Source organism: Opisthorchis viverrini (genome assembly GCF_000715545.1).
Source record: "Opisthorchis viverrini unplaced genomic scaffold opera_v5_780, whole genome shotgun sequence".
In the NCBI taxonomy this organism is placed as follows: domain Eukaryota; kingdom Metazoa; phylum Platyhelminthes; class Trematoda; order Opisthorchiida; family Opisthorchiidae; genus Opisthorchis; species Opisthorchis viverrini.
Window position 1 is genome coordinate 11295 of NW_008752462.1, and position 18671 is coordinate 29965.

The 18671-nt window shown below is 44.9% G+C and overlaps 4 protein-coding genes across 4 annotated transcripts in view; 3 read left to right on the plus strand and 1 right to left on the minus strand.

Annotated features, from left to right (window-relative positions):
- T265_12075 (hypothetical protein) overlaps window positions 1-10512 on the plus strand; it is a gene marked incomplete at both ends in the record, with an annotated part of 17772 nt that extends 7260 nt beyond the window's left edge. Inside the window, 4 exons of the mRNA XM_009179023.1 lie at window positions 2690-2823; window positions 4531-4606; window positions 5202-5311; window positions 10142-10512. Coding sequence (XP_009177287.1) covers window positions 2690-2823; window positions 4531-4606; window positions 5202-5311; window positions 10142-10243 — 422 coding nt within the window. The remainder of the gene's footprint in view (window positions 1-2689; window positions 2824-4530; window positions 4607-5201; window positions 5312-10141) is intronic.
- Window positions 10513-10732: 220 nt separating this feature from the next.
- T265_12077 (hypothetical protein) lies at window positions 10733-18371 on the minus strand (the record flags this gene model as incomplete). The annotated part of the gene is made up of 4 exons (XM_009179025.1): window positions 10733-12495; window positions 14510-14782; window positions 17680-17850; window positions 17977-18371. The coding sequence occupies 4 exons, from the start codon at window positions 18134-18136 to the stop codon at window positions 11897-11899; spliced, it is 1203 nt and encodes a 400-aa protein (XP_009177289.1).
- Window positions 11056-11349, plus strand: T265_12076 (hypothetical protein; the record flags this gene model as incomplete). The annotated part of the gene is made up of 1 exon (XM_009179024.1): window positions 11056-11349. One exon carries the CDS (start codon window positions 11056-11058, stop codon window positions 11347-11349), a length of 294 nt encoding a protein of 97 aa, XP_009177288.1.
- On the plus strand, window positions 12814-13209 carry T265_12078 (hypothetical protein; the record flags this gene model as incomplete). The annotated part of the gene is made up of 1 exon (XM_009179026.1): window positions 12814-13209. One exon carries the CDS (start codon window positions 12814-12816, stop codon window positions 13207-13209), a length of 396 nt encoding a protein of 131 aa, XP_009177290.1.
- Window positions 18372-18671: the final 300 nt, after the last annotated feature.

Below are 18671 nucleotides of genomic sequence, written 5' to 3' on the forward strand. Positions count from 1 at the left end.
ATATATATATATATATATATATATATATATATATATACAGAGAGAGGAAGAGAAATAGAGGGTGAGAGAGAAATCGAACCGCGCGCGACCTAGTCAACGAAGGGTGCTGTTGTTTCCTTGGAACATACGTATGTAAGTATTACACTACAATCAACATGCCCAGTTTGTCTTTTGACAGTAGATTATATCTGAGTTTTCTAGTTAGACTAAACTTCTCCAACGTTCAGTTGATTGGTGAATCACAGGAGTAAACCAAACGGAGTGATTCATTAACATATCTAACAGTCAATGGAACAGGTACTACTGATAATTTTTCCTAAAATGTGAAGATTAAGGTGTCATGCTTATATGAATTGGAAAGCTAACGGTGTGCACTAAGCAACGAACTTAAAGTACAGCTCCTCGACCAGTTATCTTAAGAACATGTTCACTTACTGGCTGGATTCCGATCCATCATTGTGTCTTTTGCGTCCCTTTTCGCTAGAGGCTGAAAAACAAGCTGAAATTTCGGCAATCGAGTGGCGAGCGAAACTAGCAGCTCAGGAACACGAACGTCAAATAAGCGCTATTGCAGATCAGGCACAGTTGGCGAGATCGAAATCTCTTGCTGATGCAGAACACTACAGAGCTATGCGAGAAGCAGAAGCCAGCCGTCTGCGTCTTACTCCGGCTTATCTGGAGTTGGCGAAATTCCAAGCACTGGCTCAGAACGCCAAAATCTATTTCACTGGGACTTATACGAATCTGCTTACAGACCTGCTGACGCAGTTGAGTTCGACAAACTCCAATGGTTCGACCGAGGCTCCTTAACCGCACTTGTAAAATTCCCATCTGATTTGCCTATTTTCTGTTTTTTTTTCGTATCAAGTTTGTGTAATAAACCAAATATAGTTTTTACCTAAATCTTGCAGATATTTTATAGAAACGCTCCAAGGTGGAGTGATCGTGACTGCATTTTTTGTTTACATCTCAGTTTCACTCGCCGCAGGTTTTACTCGACCGCGTTCACTTAAAGCGCATTTACAGCCTTATTAGGGCTCAGGATTTATTTCTAATAGTGCCGATTCCTACGGATTCCGACTCTTCGATTTTGTTTTATGTCCAAATTCGCCTTGATGAGTACATAAAAGATGTCCTACTCCTCGGAAAGAGGACCATGACAGGGTTTCCCCTTCTATCATTAATTTATTTCATATCTAACGGAAGCTCAGTCGTGAACGCCCTACATAGTACTACCTTGTTCTTTGTGGAGTGAGTTCTTCTGAAGTGGAGGTGGAGGCCCACCTTTTCTGACTGCTGTTATCTATTGCGCGGTCCCATACATGTACTCAAGCCACACAGTCACAAGGACTCATGTTGGCTGCAAATTTCCGAACTGGAAAGCCTCTTCGCGTCCACATCACCTAACACAAGCGCTTGCATGTGTATATCATTGTCAACAGAATCGAGCACACTGCTGAGTCTCGGTGGTCGTCTAAACGTTCTCTTCTGACTGTATCTGTGTTGTTAAAACCACGCTTGTTTCTCAGTTCCATACTCTCCATCCAGTTCAAATCAGACCTCACCTTTCCCCTAGTCAAAGTCGAATCCCTACTTTTGGTTTATTAGCCCATATCCACTCGGCACGTGGTTCTTCCCGGGAGTACTAAACTCAGCTCCGACAAGTTTGTCGTTGAATCAGAAACAGGGTAGCGCATATGATCACTAGTGGTAATCGGACCGTTCGACCGTGCGAAACTATATTCTACAGAGCTGCGAGTTCACAATACAGACGAAGCTGTAACAATTGCTTCATCACTAACACCGTTTGCTTTAGGTAGACTTATTAAGTTGGCTGTTTTGACTTAATCCACAGAGAATCTACTGACCTCTGCGTAACTTGGTGGATTGGCTGGTATTTTCTTTTAGAGCGGAAATAGTTCGAGATACACTGCTTACAGGGTAATTGGATGCTTGTTCCGTACGCTTGACGGGGCCAAAACCCTAGTCAAGTGCCAAATCTAGACAACAATTAACTTATTAGCCAGTAATACGAATTATGGTTCTCTCCACGCAGGATGCTTTATCTTTCAGTTGTTTCGGTTTTGGTTAGAGACAAGTGCGACTCAAATGCAGCTGAAAATAAACAGCATTTTTTGTTTGCTCACCAAATTGATTCAGTCTTGTAGTTTACTTCATACAGGATACCTCGTTTGCCGTATCGAGTGGTGCCTATACGTTGGTGTTAGTAATTCACTGAGATTTCGTTAATTTCAATTGATGTACTCTAGACCTTGTTTGTTTAAACAGTCGATGACTTCGAAGACTATCCTGTTGTTTGACGTGGATGGAACACTCACCAAGCCTCGAAATGTTATTTCGGAACGCATGCTGAATTACCTCTTGGAACTCGCTTCTCGTGTTCCTGTAGCGGTGGTTAGTGGGTCGGATTACGCGAAAGTCGAGGCCCAGCTAGGTGGTCCCTGTGGTTTGTCCCTTCGATTTCATCCCCTTTTAGATTTTTCTTCTAGCTGCAGGCAGCTTGCGGTACATCTTCTCCGAAAACGGTCTTGTCGTACATGAGTATGGAAAGCAAGTTAGCTGCACTGTGAGCTACTGAAATTATTGATGTTCTCAAACTCTGTTGCACAGAGCATTGTGGATCACATTGGAGAGAAGCTAATTCAGAAATTCATCAACTATTGCTTAGGATATCTATCCAAGCTCGAGCTTCCTTTCAAGCGTGGCACATTCATCGAGTTTCGAAAAGGATTAATTAATGTGTGTCCAGTTGGTCGAAGCTGTTCGCAGGAAGAACGGGATGAATTCGCAAAATACGACGAAGTAGGTCTTTCAAGCTTTAGTAATCTATATTTCGCGCCATTTTTCATCACTTGCTAACATACCAACTGCTGTCCAATCTATCCTATCTGTTTGTTGTCAACTTGTGATGCTTTTATATATATATACATATATATATATATATAATATATATATATATATAATATCAGTTGAGAGCAGTAATATTGTTTGCTGGGATCTTTCAGTTGGGTGTCGCGAGATACACTGATACACGCGAATAAAGCACAACATTGGGATCCCTCATCCATTGGGGCACCATTCACTTTACGTCTAATGTTGCGGAACCGCTAGAGACACCAGAAATTTATCGTATATTTTAGCGGTTGGACTCCAGTATCTTTGAGTTAGCCTATGTATGTGTCAAGTTTTTGGTTTGGGCTCGTGACCTCTGAAAGATTAGTGATTTTTGCGGAATTAACCAATTACATGTTTTCATGCCAATGATCACAAATTAGGTGTAACTCTCATCACCAGCGTGTTTTATCTTCTTATGCAGCAGTGTACACGTGAGAACGTTGACAAGGTCAAGGTGCAAACTTGCTGACTAGAAGATACACGTTTCAAATCTAACCCTGTCATCTTTACTGCTCCTCTGTAGCCTGGCAGTTACTCAGCCCTTCGGGTGGCGTAGCAACGATGCACCGAAAAGATGTAGGAGCTGAACGGTTTGACATGACAAGCAAATGTAGTCTGCTTAGGGACCGGAAGTGCATCGAACTGGGTTATTGTGGCGTATCACTTCTTAGGGGTCGGATGTACCATGGTACAAATGGCTTTAGGACCTACCGAGGACCCGCTTTTAAATCTCGGAGGGACTGCTGCAATGAAATGTGTGCTAAATGCATGTTTGGTGGTGCTAGAAGTGCTACGTCTTGATTGCAAATCCAGAACTACACACTGCCGTTATTCGCTCACGCACGCCGGACTATCGTCTTGTGCGTACGAAGTTCAAACTGCATCAGTCCATAACTCCGACAGCATTAGAATCGGTGCTGTAGTTAGTTTCCAAGGATGAATTCTACATAACCTTCGGCGCAAATGACGAGGGATATGAATGCGAACGGATACCGTCATTGTTCTCGCTGCTGGCTGAGAGGTGCGCACCTCCTAACGCTTGCGGCACACTAGGACTAACCCTCTCGAACCTTAGAAAGTAGTAGCATGGCTGTACGCTAGTGAATAACCAATCTAAATTGTGCCCCGTCGGAAAAGTACACTAATTTTGAATGACTTTCACCGATGTGTTTGCCCGACTTTGTTTTAACTGAGTTTTATGGACAAATACCTCGTTTACCAATCGTAACTCAGTCTGGTGAGTGTTTTGCCTTCCTGGTTTACCTCTTTTGCCTTAGCTCCGATAAAAAGGCTATCGGCCTCAATGATCTGCCAATCCTTGGCGTACTCGTGAAGACGTACTCAAGAAGACTGAGATCGTGACCTACAAGAGTTGTTTCTTTCACAAGGGTGTTCTCTCCAAGGAGCGAAAAATACAGTTCTCTCGCTGAACGATAAAAAATTAAAGCAACCTGCCCTGTCCGCTTCACCAAATGCTTTGTCTGCCACGAAAGATTTGGTAATAAAGCTTTTTCAGCCACAGTACCATTAAGGAATTGCCTGTCATGCTCCACAGAGGTTTTTTATAATAACCTGGACTCCTTGTCTTTTTCTAATACATGCTTTTCGATGCAGGAACATCAAATTCGACAGAAATTTGTTGATGACATGCGTTTGCACTTCGGATCAATGGAACTTCAATTTGCAATAGGTAAATGAGCCTATTCTTGTCTTCTCTTTGTCCTATGATTTTTTTTACTCAACAAAATTATCCTTGAATAACTACTTATTTTGATACGACCATATGATTTAAATGTTTAATACGCTCATCCGGAGCAAAGGGAGGAAGCTTTGATAGTGCAACGGAGAAACACGGGGCTGTGTCTTATATGCTTGTTTGAGGGAGAGTGGCTGGGTGGAGGAAGATCTCATAAAAGTCCATTTGCTAGCCCGAGTTGTGGTCTTTTCACGCTACCTGTTGCGTGGTTTCAAAGGCAGTCCGCGAGCAACGATTGTTTATTTCCTATCTAGCTTGAAATCATTCCAAAGCAGATCGGTCGCTTCACTGTCTGGATCCTAATCGACACAGTTGTTTTTTCTTTAAAAATGCAGCTACTTGGGTTAGCGGTCAACTAACTTCTAAATGAGGTGGTTCGACGGCGTCGGATTATTTAGGCCCAACAAAAGAGTTACAGCTTCATCTGACTTTTGTGAAATAGCATAGTGAATAGATCGTTCGTTTTTTTTTCCAATCATGTCTCTCTGTAGACGTTCTCTGCGTTTCATGTTTGTGCTTTTCTTCACAGGTGGTCAGATAAGCATAGATGTATTTCCTCGTGGATGGGACAAGCGTTACTGCCTACAATTCCTGAAGGATTATGATGAGATCCACTTCTTCGGTGACAAAACAAGTGAGGTAGGTGTTCGGAACACGTTTGTCCTCCCCTACGCGCAGAGGACGTACGGATGATTTCAGTGTTTGATCATCAGTGTCTCCGCAGCATCGGTGACGTCTGATTGGAACATCGAATTAGTAATGCAGAGGCACACCAGATTGTCTTAGGAAAAAGGAACTCTCCCGCGATAGGTGAATTACTCACGCTTCATAGGCTGCGCTAGTTGGGCCATTTACTCCGCATGCCAGAAGATCGTCTGCCTCGCAGAGCCCTTTTCGTCCTGTGCTGAGTGGAAACGACCGAGAGGTGGACAGTGTATAACCTGGCAACGAAGTATGAAGACACTAACCAGTAAATTTAGTCGGGTGGGGAACTGCCGCCTCCCTGGATGGGGACCTCGGGGCTCAAATCACCAGTGGTTAATGACACTGGTGGAAATGGCCCAATCGCGCATTTAGTGGCGCTCGTGCACCAAAGCTGTTGCCTTCAATGCGTAGCTACCGGACAAACAGAACATGCCTTAGCCTCCAAGGTTTGGTCGTATATTCCACTTTCCCGTAATCCGGTGATCGAAACTAGCATTTGGGACCAACGTGCCAATGACACACGGTTTATAGCTGGTAAATTGAATTGATTGAATACGTGCACTCTGGCAGGATGAACTCTTTCGAAAACACTATAGCTAGGGTGTTTATTTCGGCTCGCACCGGCTCTCTGACTTCCGTTCTTCATATACATGCAGCAACTCATGTTACACGCCTATCAGGGCGGACCACCCTCTGCAAGGACCAGGTTTTCCGAACCTCACTGTGAGCTTGTCCATTTTGACCAGAGTAAATACTCTAGAATGAGAATTCCAAACCAAAACATTCAGGATCATGTCTAAAAATTTGACCATAATACTGCGCCTGACATGCATTCAGAGAGATCGACTTTGATCATACGGACAGTATTCTGTTATTTGACAATCGTGTGTTCGCACAGACTACTCTACATAGAGTATCTTGCTTCGGTGTGCACTTTGCACCTTCAAAGGGAGAAGGTTCGAAAGTGCAGCTTAAAAGGCTTGAGTTCTTTGACAGGTTTACTTTTCTCGATAGCCGTTATTTCGCTGTGACACGTGAAGTCAACGGGCAGTATCTGCCAGATTCCATTGTCTTTGGCGTCAGAATTGAATTTCAATATGGTTAAAAGGCTGTCCATAAACTGACACATCATACCTGAAGGCTCCAAACCGCCTCGAATATTGTACTCCCCTTGTCCCTGTAACATAGTAGACGTTTACTGGCTGGAACCCTTACGTAATGAAACGGTTCGTAAGCGAGTAAAAGGTAGTTATTCGAATTGCCCTGAGCGGCAGATAAAGTCTATCATGTTGAAGTTGTTGGTGCATTTACTGCGTACTGCGGACCATTAAAGAAGGCCGTTTTTCACTCCAAACACTTGCTGCGAAAGATTCGCAGAGGAAAGTTCATGCCCCAACGCGAATCGGAAGCGACCGCTTCCAATTCGAAGGTTTTTGAGTCCTCGGGCCCTACTGGGTGGGGCCCACGCACGTATCTTTGCGCACGGTTAGGGACCTCTGAGGACATAGCGTATAATCGATCCCAGTTATGGAATGCCCAGAGTGCCTAACTAATCCTTATCTATCGTGTGCTGGTCTTTTGTTGACTAAGGTTCGCAAATGATGCTACCTCAATCCCAATGATGACAATGCACTACAACTGATTCTCGTATGTTTATTTGAGTGATTTCGGAAGGTACAGGCACCCGTCCATTGAACGTTCTTCCTGGGAGCACATGACTTCTCACAATAAATGCCTCCGCTTCCTTTTCTCTTCAAACTTGGGTCCTTTTCTCCCTGACAGTATGGTAGCTAAGCACTAGTTCCCATTTATGATGTATTGCTACTACCCATGGTGATGATAACGACTACCGTTGCCCGAAAAATCGCATGAGGTTGCTTGCTACTTGTAGCCAGCCGTAGTTTTGCTCAGGTCCCAAAGCCTTGATTGTTCAGGTAAGTCCAAACACGGACTGCGGACTGAGCTAGGCTGTCTCCTGACACACGGTTATAGCTGGTAAATTGAATTGATTGAATACGTGCACTCTGGCAGGATGAACTCTTTCGAAAACACTATAGCTAGGGTGTTTATTTCGGCTCGCACCGGCTCTCTGACTTCCGTTCTTCATATACATGCAGCAACTCATGTTACACGCCTATCAGGGCGGACCACCCTCTGCAAGGACCAGGTTTTCCGAACCTCACTGTGAGCTTGTCCATTTTGACCAGAGTAAATACTCTAGAATGAGAATTCCAAACCAAAACATTCAGGATCATGTCTAAAAATTTGACCATAATACTGCGCCTGACATGCATTCAGAGAGATCGACTTTGATCATACGGACAGTATTCTGTTATTTGACAATCGTGTGTTCGCACAGACTACTCTACATAGAGTATCTTGCTTCGGTGTGCACTTTGCACCTTCAAAGGGAGAAGGTTCGAAAGTGCAGCTTAAAAGGCTTGAGTTCTTTGACAGGTTTACTTTTCTCGATAGCCGTTATTTCGCTGTGACACGTGAAGTCAACGGGCAGTATCTGCCAGATTCCATTGTCTTTGGCGTCAGAATTGAATTTCAATATGGTTAAAAGGCTGTCCATAAACTGACACATCATACCTGAAGGCTCCAAACCGCCTCGAATATTGTACTCCCCTTGTCCCTGTAACATAGTAGACGTTTACTGGCTGGAACCCTTACGTAATGAAACGGTTCGTAAGCGAGTAAAAGGTAGTTATTCGAATTGCCCTGAGCGGCAGATAAAGTCTATCATGTTGAAGTTGTTGGTGCATTTACTGCGTACTGCGGACCATTAAAGAAGGCCGTTTTTCACTCCAAACACTTGCTGCGAAAGATTCGCAGAGGAAAGTTCATGCCCCAACGCGAATCGGAAGCGACCGCTTCCAATTCGAAGGTTTTTGAGTCCTCGGGCCCTACTGGGTGGGGCCCACGCACGTATCTTTGCGCACGGTTAGGGACCTCTGAGGACATAGCGTATAATCGATCCCAGTTATGGAATGCCCAGAGTGCCTAACTAATCCTTATCTATCGTGTGCTGGTCTTTTGTTGACTAAGGTTCGCAAATGATGCTACCTCAATCCCAATGATGACAATGCACTACAACTGATTCTCGTATGTTTATTTGAGTGATTTCGGAAGGTACAGGCACCCGTCCATTGAACGTTCTTCCTGGGAGCACATGACTTCTCACAATAAATGCCTCCGCTTCCTTTTCTCTTCAAACTTGGGTCCTTTTCTCCCTGACAGTATGGTAGCTAAGCACTAGTTCCCATTTATGATGTATTGCTACTACCCATGGTGATGATAACGACTACCGTTGCCCGAAAAATCGCATGAGGTTGCTTGCTACTTGTAGCCAGCCGTAGTTTTGCTCAGGTCCCAAAGCCTTGATTGTTCAGGTAAGTCCAAACACGGACTGCGGACTGAGCTAGGCTGTCTCCACTCCTACGGGTTCTTGACCTACTGACTCGTGCTTTAAACCCACACCTGACCCATCGCTTGCTACCTTCTAGACTCTTTCTGCGCACCGAATTGTGCTCCGGCTAAGTGCTTAGATTTTGGTCCACTCAATGGTAGCTTTTACTGACAGGTCACATGGGTTGCTTTTCTGAGCAGTCCTCACTCGAAGAACGAGTTAACACCGACCTACATAAGTTTTGCTTCATGTATGAATGGCTCTATGTACCAGTTCGCGGATTTGAATCTATTAACACAGGCGTGAGACGCGCGCGGACGATGGTTCCCAACAAGAATGCAACAGATATGCAGCGTTCCTCGGTTTTACGACGTCGATTGACTTCAACTTCTAGCTGACACTTGCGTTTTTGCCCAGGACTTATGATACAAGTACTATGTTAGACGTTCCAGAGCTACTCTTCCATTTACTGCCGATAGTCTATCACTACTTGGGTGAGATGACTCGGTGGCTAGAGTACGAATTTACCAATCGGAAGGCCCGTGGTTCGAACACGACCTCTGCCTATGGACGTCTCCTGTCCAAGCTTAGGCAACCTGGCAGTATCCCAGCCCTCGTGCTTCCTTCTGGTGACCTGGCAGTTAGGCACCGAAAAGGTGCTACAGCTAAGTGGTTTATTCTTTGGGTGAAATAGGATCCTATTCCCCGAACGGAATAGGATCTCACCTCGTAACAATAGTACTGGTCACTTGTTGAGTTGTCTTGTCTGATAAATGAAAATGTACGTGTTCTGGTCTTCTCCTTGGAACAACACAGCTATGAAGTTGCTTTCCTCCCCAAGTGTACAGAAAGCATGAATAAGTGATACTTGGAGATTCTCCAGTATTATGTTTCCGGTTGCGTCACTTGCTCGGAGTTCCAGCGGTAGTTGTTTCCGTGGCCTGGTTGACTCCTGATTGATGTTTGAAACGACTGCAAGTTGAAGATGTCTCTAGTCTCCTCAACTTTCACACCACTTCCGGTAGACAACTCGGCACAAAGTATGGAAAACTGGTTTTCAGTCCAACCTGACATGCTCTCCTTGTACGTAGGCCCGATTTTTGGCCGTGATACATACCAGAAACCAGCACAGAACGTCCAACGGCAGTCAGGAACAAGCTCATTTTCTTTGAAGATGGAATTTAGCAACTAATTTCCCATGGTTTACATATATGCGCTTGACGTACATCGCAATTCATAAATTGTCAGATTTCTAGAACTTTCAATAGCCGTTTCTATTAAATCCCGGTAAGCTGTCAGTAAAATCTTGTGATTCTATTTCGATCTGCTCCATACTTTTCACCTGTGTTTAGGGTGGGAACGACTACGAGATCTATGTGGATAGAAGAACTATCGGACACGCGATTCAGACACCTGAGGATACACAGTCACAACTTATGCGGATGTTCCCTTGAATCAAATGTGTCAGAAGTTTTCCTGAATCTGCTGACAATTTTTCGGGAGGCAGTGGTCGATTGTGGTTTGTTAGAAGTCTATATAAATTCACCGATTTTCAATAAAGCAATTGGTTTGGAGCCCCTTGCACGTCCATACGTTTCGCACTTAATACCCCCGCGAATCGATATCGTTTTCAAACGCACAAACCGCTTCGCTGATTGAATAATCCCGATCGGTCTGTCATTACCGTCACTATTTAGCAAAAACTAGCATTTCTGGTGTCCCATAGAAATTCAGTACGAATGGCGCCACACTTGAGCGGTTTCACTTTGTATCTCAAACACAAGGCTATTTTCTTGTAAATGTCTTATTCTATCACGGCTAATTGGCATAAAACTTCATTTCACTGCCAAAAATGACAAGATCTGATGACTATTAGACAAATTCAGCATATTGATACGTTAGGGGTGGTTCGGGTCACAGTATTACAGGGGTGCAGAGCATTCAGCAACCTAACGGGAAAAGCTGGTGAGGAGAGACTGGCAAAAATAAAACCCTCACTTGGGTGTTGGAAAAGGAAGTTAGGTTACAGTGTATGACATGATGCGACACAATGGAGATGCCTAGTATCTCATCTAGGTGTGATAGGGATACATAGCTGGGTGATAGATCTCATGTGGAACGTAACAAAATTTCTACTCCGGCAAATGTGATTTGTTTCGAACCATGCATACCAATGTTTTCCGCTTTGCGGCCGGAGGCGGGTTACAATGTGTACATACATGATGAATAGGGGGATCTGGGGTGCCTACATGTCCCTAAGTACGTTATGAGTACGCCGGATCAGCCTGATGACAAACTTTTTGAGTTTGCCCGAAACCCCGTTTCCTTCATTGCTAAACACGTAATCGATGGCGGCCACCAGACCGGAATATCGATACGTGTGAAAGAATTTCGTCTGCCAACTTTTATCCGAACCTTGTTGATTACGCGTCTAGAGCAGGATTCCTCAGTCCAATTCTCTGATCGTGATTCAGCTGTAAGACGCATGCGTTCGCGTCTCAATTTCTATTGTCGATGTACACGTTCGTCCCACATTGGTTCCCCACATGACACGAAGTGATGTCGAAAAGAGCGTTGAATATGGTTCTATCACACACCGATCGTTGTGCCCCAACGCTATAATGTAATAGACCGTTAGTGATAATACACGTGCGTATATGTATCGAACAAAGGTGCCCCATGCGACCGGCAGTAAGTAGCAGAAAACATGAGACGCGAACTGCCTGTTAAGGTGATCTGAACAGATAGTAGGAGGAGCAAACAGGGTGCGAAACGGCAGCGATGTGTTTGACAGGACAGAAGACCGGAGAGCAGACACAAAACTTGTCTGTCTTCTGACGGCAATTTGAATGCAATAATGCAAGACACTTCCATGGGTTCAACAAACTTGCAGGGATTCTAGGGAAGCAAAGACAACTATGTATGTACATAGGAGCTACAAACGTAACAAAGACATTTAAAATGGATCACTGATAATTCGAGACAGCAACTCGTAAGTTTAAAATGCTTCAGCGGTAGCAGCAAAAGTGAGGTAAATTAAAACCAAGATATTAGGTGGTTTTGTAACGTGTGATTGACGGCAGGTTCGGAATGATGCAGACGAGTCATCATTTGCGGTAACCACCGGCAACATGGGTAGAAGAAAGTAAGTGAGAACTGAACGTGTCCGGAGTCGTGCTTGTTGGGAGATGCAAGGCACCTGGATGCGGATGATAAGTGTGCGGGACGTGATGAATTCCTGTCATCGGTTGAGTCTGCTGCTGTAAAGTCTGACTCTGTGAGAGGAAGTACGGTGCCCGTTGATCGTGTTGGGGCTGGGCCGGTAAGTGAAGCTCAGGAACCACATAAACACTGGGTTGGTTGTAAGCTTGCGCAAAGTTGACTGCTTGCGGATAGAAAGTAGGGTTAGTTTGGACTGGTCCGGTCGACAACTGTGTTGAGTTGCCGGAACTAACGACGTACATACCCACTGGTCGGACGGGGGTTGTGTTTGGGAATCCGGGGGTCGTTTGGGGGTTTGGAGCGTAGAATGTAGCCGATGGACCGGAATTCATAGCTTGTTGAGGCTGTTGCTGAGAGAGTTGCATCGCCATGACAGGTAGAGAAGGATTCTGTATGGTTTGTGCTACGGTTGCAGCGGGTTGTGATATTTGCAGACCTTGGACCATCGGGAGGGCTGGACTTGGTGGCAGTCCTTTGGTTCGACCTTCAACGAACAGAAAACCTCACCGATAAACCGAAACAAGGATACTAAATAGGACATAAGCACTAAAAAATAAGGACCGAACTCGTGCTGAGGAAGAGATAACTGATCAAAACGGTTTCCGTGTATAGGGTGGGGGGAGTGTCTGCAAAACGGGCAGTAGACGATGAAAAAAAGGGACATTAGAGAAGAGAATATTCCATGTGTTACAAAAGCCTACCTATGCAGAGTCACCACTCGGGAATCCAGTCAACAGAGACTCACTTAAAATGACTGGCACAGTTGAGGGATGAGTATGTTTTGTGCTGCTGGAGAGTGAGAATGGCTGAAGAGTATTGTTCAACTAGTATTCCAATGGTCGTGGATTCGATAGCGTGTACTTCAGTCCGAATTAAACATCTGCACCATGCTTCCCGGCAATGGCTGACTGTCTTAGAAATAACCCACAGTCGAGGTAACACAACCTGGTGCATCAATGCGATGGACAGTGTTTCCAAGCGAATTAAGTCGAAACTTATGATACATGAGTACGGCGAAAGCGGTGTTGCCGTCTTCGAAAAAGCTGCGTGTAACATGAAACTGTTACTACCAGCCCCGCCCTCAAAGGAGTATCGTACAGAGCTTACATGGGATTCAAGCTACATACAGGACGGCCCACCGAATCCCGAGAACAATACACCCATTGAGCTTCTGAAGACGTCCCAGAGTAGAATTTGACAGGAAGCTGCTTTTATGATGCTCATAATCATCATTGTCGTACAGTGGTTGTGACTGCCATAGTTCCGTTCACCGATGACTCGGAGACGTGGGGTAGGTAGCTGCGCATTGGAGGCGGGAGCTGATAAATTAGTGTGTGAATACAGCACTGATAAACGTTTATATCTGGAAAATTTTGCGTAACGTTTTCTGCATTAGAGCATCAGCACACGAAGAGTGTAGTGCGTGCCGCTAATGTTGCGCCTACAGCCTTTGAACATCGTGGACATCGACACCGACAGTTAAAGCAGTACAACGATTAGGAACAGGTAGATGAACTGATTCTAAATGTGCCCCTTGATTTCAAAAGTAGCGAGCCCTCTTTTGAATCGAGTTGACGCAAAAACTATCGTAATCGTACACAGGTTTCCCGTTACCAATCAGGTTTATGGTAGAACGTCAACACAAGACTGTGAGGTCAAAGATAACAAAATGGGATGGCGATGGATAATGTGTCGACGCTGACAACCTCCCCGCTTTCCATAGCCAACTTAAATAGGCTGCCGTGGCTGTGGGACCGTGTACACAGCAGACAGACCACTTGATTTGACGGGTACCACCACGAAGCATTATGAGATGGCAGGCCATCTGCATTACGAAGACTGGGGGGTTTCACTAGGTCTGAGGGTTCGGGACGACTTCACTGCCACATTCAGGAGAGTGACTACGGAGAAGCGACCGATGACAACTAGGGGTGATATGAGCACAAAGTGAAAAAGTAACGCCACCACACCTGTGCTTTTGGATCGTAGTAGTCAACCTTCGGATTAATACGCTTTTCTACTCACCTATCAAAGTATACACAAGCAAGTTATTCAAATGTCAACTGCACAGAATGCCTGGAGCAACTAGGTAATTACGGGCGGCGTTGTACGCGTTCGTTGATACCTCAAGGCCGGCTCAAGTCTATCGGCCGGTGATCACGCTGAAATGCGATAAGCAAGAAAATTGCTCACTATGCATTGTCAGGTGAGGGACTGTAATCCTTGCGGCTGAAAAGCGATCATTGCACGTCGTTAATAAGCGCGGAACTGACTGTACCGCTGAGCCGAGGTGATCGTACCATGTTTATCCACGGACTACATGCAGAAATCGTACAGGTGTTTTTCATATTGTCTCTGCCTTTTTACTACAGCAGATAATGCACGTGGGAAAACAATTCACATACAAATCCACCGTATTGCCCATAAGCGCTCGTCTGTAAACTCCGTACCCACATATATTGACCACGCTCACATAACTTCTGGTCGTAGAAACTCACTCTTATTCTTCTCTTCGTGATGTTGATGACTACGACGCTGACCTTGTCCAGAAGTCCCAATCGGCGTGGCTGCCTGATTGTCAATCACATTTGCATTGTTCCCGTTGTTTTGTTCATTGCCAGGGAATTTCAGCAGGTTCCAATCAAACACACAGTCATAGCTGAAACCCTCGCGGTGAAATAAACAGCGAAACAAGTTTCGAAGGTAGGAGTAGTCAGGTTGATTGTCAAAGTGCAGGCCACGACAGAAATTCAGATATATTGCCATTTCGACTGTAATGAGACAAGTTGAAAAACACTGACATGTTGATTGACAAATATTCAACATCTTAATTTTCGCATAGCCAACCAACTAAACAATCGTAAGGGAAACTAGTTAGTGGTTTTTTTTGCTGAGCGTTTTGAGGGAAAAGCCCTATTTTCTCCAGTAACTATAACTGGTCAAGCAAGCGGAAACACCTTAGAAGTTGCGCCGAGATCTGCTGTTCAGACATGATCCCTGCTGTGTACACTAAAGCAACTATGAAAAATGTATCACAGCTGGATGGCGTCAGCCTAAATTCGATACGCGGTTTAGCACACCTCGGACTAAGTGGTAGTAACATGCTTCCAGTTAAACGCCATGATTTTCATCTCAAACTATATCAATCCAGTAGTGAGAAAGTGTTACAATCTATGTTGACCGGTTCGAAATTATATCAGAAGTTAATACAAGCAGCAGAATGAACCCCGTAGCTTAGAATATCAGGATATGAGGAAATCGTAGTCCAGTGGGAATAAACTAACCAGTCGCCACTGAGCAAAATGCAGTGGTGTTAGTTTAGATAGAACACCACCTTGGTAGCAGTGATAACATATGGTAGAACAAGAGGCGAGCGGCAACACAGAACGACAACAGTACTTAGGGATGTATATCCGAAAATCACAAAGACGCACGTCGCCCTGAAGGATTGAAAGTAGTGCGCGAACGTATCAGCATGATGCGTAATCGTATTTGTAGAGATAGTTTGAACAAAAAATGCTACGGGTCGAAATACGTTTGCACAATACACAATTTTCTGTAACCAGCTAAAAGGAAAATTTGATCAAGCGGGACATTTGAATGTGATCAAATGCATAGGATAAAATCATACCCAAATATATTGATGTGGAAGAGGGTCTTCTGCTGCCGTCGATTTATCAAATGAAACCATAGAGGTCAGAAGCGGATAATCATCACTAACATCAATGGCAGCCCAAGCAACGACATCGTCTTATCCCTGTAGGCCCATTGGGATTTGTCTAGAGAATGCCGTCACGAACACACCGGACTTTACCGTGATGTGACGGTTTGTGTACCCCGCGACCCATTGAGCCATACTGGAGATGTCCACGCGACACTAGCGGAGTCTCTCATACCACGTTGGTAAATGGTTGGAATTCTGACGAACATAGTCTCCTGGTCCTCCAGGTTGAGGAGTGGAACATGTGTGGCACCCTGTTTCATAAAAACGGTAATGTCTCGCATTTCCGGCTGAACACCGCTACCTTGCGGTTAGGTTTTTGAGTCAAAGGCTTTGGTTGACGACCCTAATCGTCCTCCTATCTAGGTGTGGGCACCAAGGCAGTATCCCATCCCACGTATAATAATTAAGTGCATTTCCAGCCAAACACAGGTTACCGGGAAGCTGAACCGTTCCGTAACGATCAAGGGAATTCAACTCAATGGTAATTGCTACCTCACGGGCTTTGATCACTTGGGCATGGATTGGATTAATGAGCTTCAACTCTTGGATGTACCCCTCAATGCCGTTTGTACCGAAACAGCTGCAGATTGCTCCAGTACGCTCACGAGAACACCATATCCTGACGATTTTGTAGTCACCACAGTTACAGCCAAACCGAAGACCAGATGGAGCATCCGCGACACAGCGATTATTCAGCTCCTAGCGTCAAGGTCCGGTAGCCCTCTCACTTCAGTCCACTTTAATGTATCCTGCTAGCAGCCTGTAACGTTTTACCCGCAGTCCGAACGCTTCAGTTTACAGCCCCAGGTTCATGTGGATCGTTCCATCGCTATCCGGAAAGTCAAGAAAGGGGGCCGGCAGAAGGGATGCCACGACAGTCACACAGAGCCCAGATACTGATTCGAGGACATGGGGAATGCTCTCCACGGTGGACCCAGGGTCGAATATGGCAAACACGAGGCAAAAATAAGATCACAAGCACGATTACGTCAAGGAAACCAACTTCACACAATAGTCTGCTGCTCCATAAGAGGACCACGATGCATGGGTCACCAGACAGCCGTGACATACCTCCAAATAGGAGGGTACCAGATCCCAGGTCAGCATGCTCGCAGCCGCAGGGACGGACCGAAATGCGACAACACCTCCACCAGTCGTCACAGTGGACCCCAAAGCAGCAGTCGGTTGAACAGCCTTCTCAAGGGGAAGGTGTCCGGATGCCAGCTGCTCCTAATAACCGAACATCACATCGTTTGGACGGATGTGTCACGTGCAGGACACGGACCAAACGAAGGCATGCCCAGATTGGTCAGAATACCAGGCAATCTGAGTCGACTATCCTTGACTCGAAGCTTCTCACCCCCTCACGAAGATTCTGGCACGACCTTGTGGAACACCCTGTGCTCGCCCTATAAATACAGTTGTAATAATTTTACTTTGTCTCCATAAAGGGCTGTGTATAGCTACCATGCCTTTTGATATACCATAGTGAGCAGAGCAGGAAGCCAAGGGACCGATACAGAGTTGCACGGTCGTCCACCAAGACACAAAAGCTGGGGTAGCGAAACAGTAATTTGGTTTCGCTGTTAGGTAACGTAAGCAGCATCTTCAGTTTTCGTGCTAACAATCACATTGAAAGCTCTCCACTTTCTGAACCGAGATATAGTCTCACTAAGGTCCTACAAGGACCGTAAAACTAGCCTCTTCTGATGGAGGAACCGTATGGCTTCTGGGGGATTTCATACAACTGTTTGCGGCACTGTGCGAACACTGATCACATCCTAAAACGACATGTGTAATGGGAAGTCAGGAATTCAGGCGAAACCGAGGCGTCCAGTGCTTTCTGTGTGCATAATGGCGTTCGACGATGAAGTGCAACATGAATAACAACCCAACGGATTAGCAAAAGTCAATCAACACTATCGACTCCAGTAGGTCGCTTACCGGGATAACCTTCACAGAGAACTTCAACAGGCGTCTGCATTTTCTTCTCACTAATCCGCTCGTATTTTTGGCGTTTTGTTCCGGCTTTGAGGCCTTGCCAAGGAAGGCTGCCCCGTAGAAAGTACATGAGAACATAACCGAGAGACTCCATATCATCCCGTCGAGCTTGCTCTAGAACAAAGAACGTAATAAAATGGTGCTGCATACATGCAAAACACACCAACTGAAGTGATGAGACCTTTTCCGTAACTGTTATTAGGAGTGGGCAAAAAACGAAACCAGGAAGGACAGACTTACCTATGCCAAGATGTGTATTGATACTTGCATAACGAGCAGTGCCTGTGAGGTTCTTGTTCTCTCGATACGGAATGTGTTGATGTGATCGGCTATCACGGTACTTTTTGGCCAAGCCAAAATCGATTATGTATACCAGGTTGCCACGTTTCCCCAAACCCATAAGGAAGTTGTCTGGTTTGATATCACTGCAAGTAAGGAAGGTTGCCAGGTTAAGCAAAGCGGTTTTTTCGAGGGGAAAGTTCCCACAAGTGTACCCGTCCAGTGATCAGTGGAGATGCTCTAAAACAGTTAAGCATACTCCTGTGACACCAACCCCAGTTTATTAAACAGAAGTGTCAACATATGACTGGTGCAAATTGTCATCTGCAATGCATTACTTATCCTCTTGAAAACCGTAGATAAGAAACCGGTAGAAAGAACCTGATAAGCTGACTGACCAAATCTCAGCTTAGATAAATCTGTTCACTATATGTAAAATAAGTAAGTGAAATATATATATATATATCCTTTAGTCAAACAAACATAAAGAGTATAAGGAAGGGCTATATGTAAAAAAGTAAGTGAAATATATATATATATATATCCTTTAGTCAAACAAACATAAAGAGTATAAGGAAGGGCTGAATGGCAAAATAAATAGGCGACGAAACCAGCCAATAAAACCGTTCGAAAAAATCAAAGAACAACTGATACTT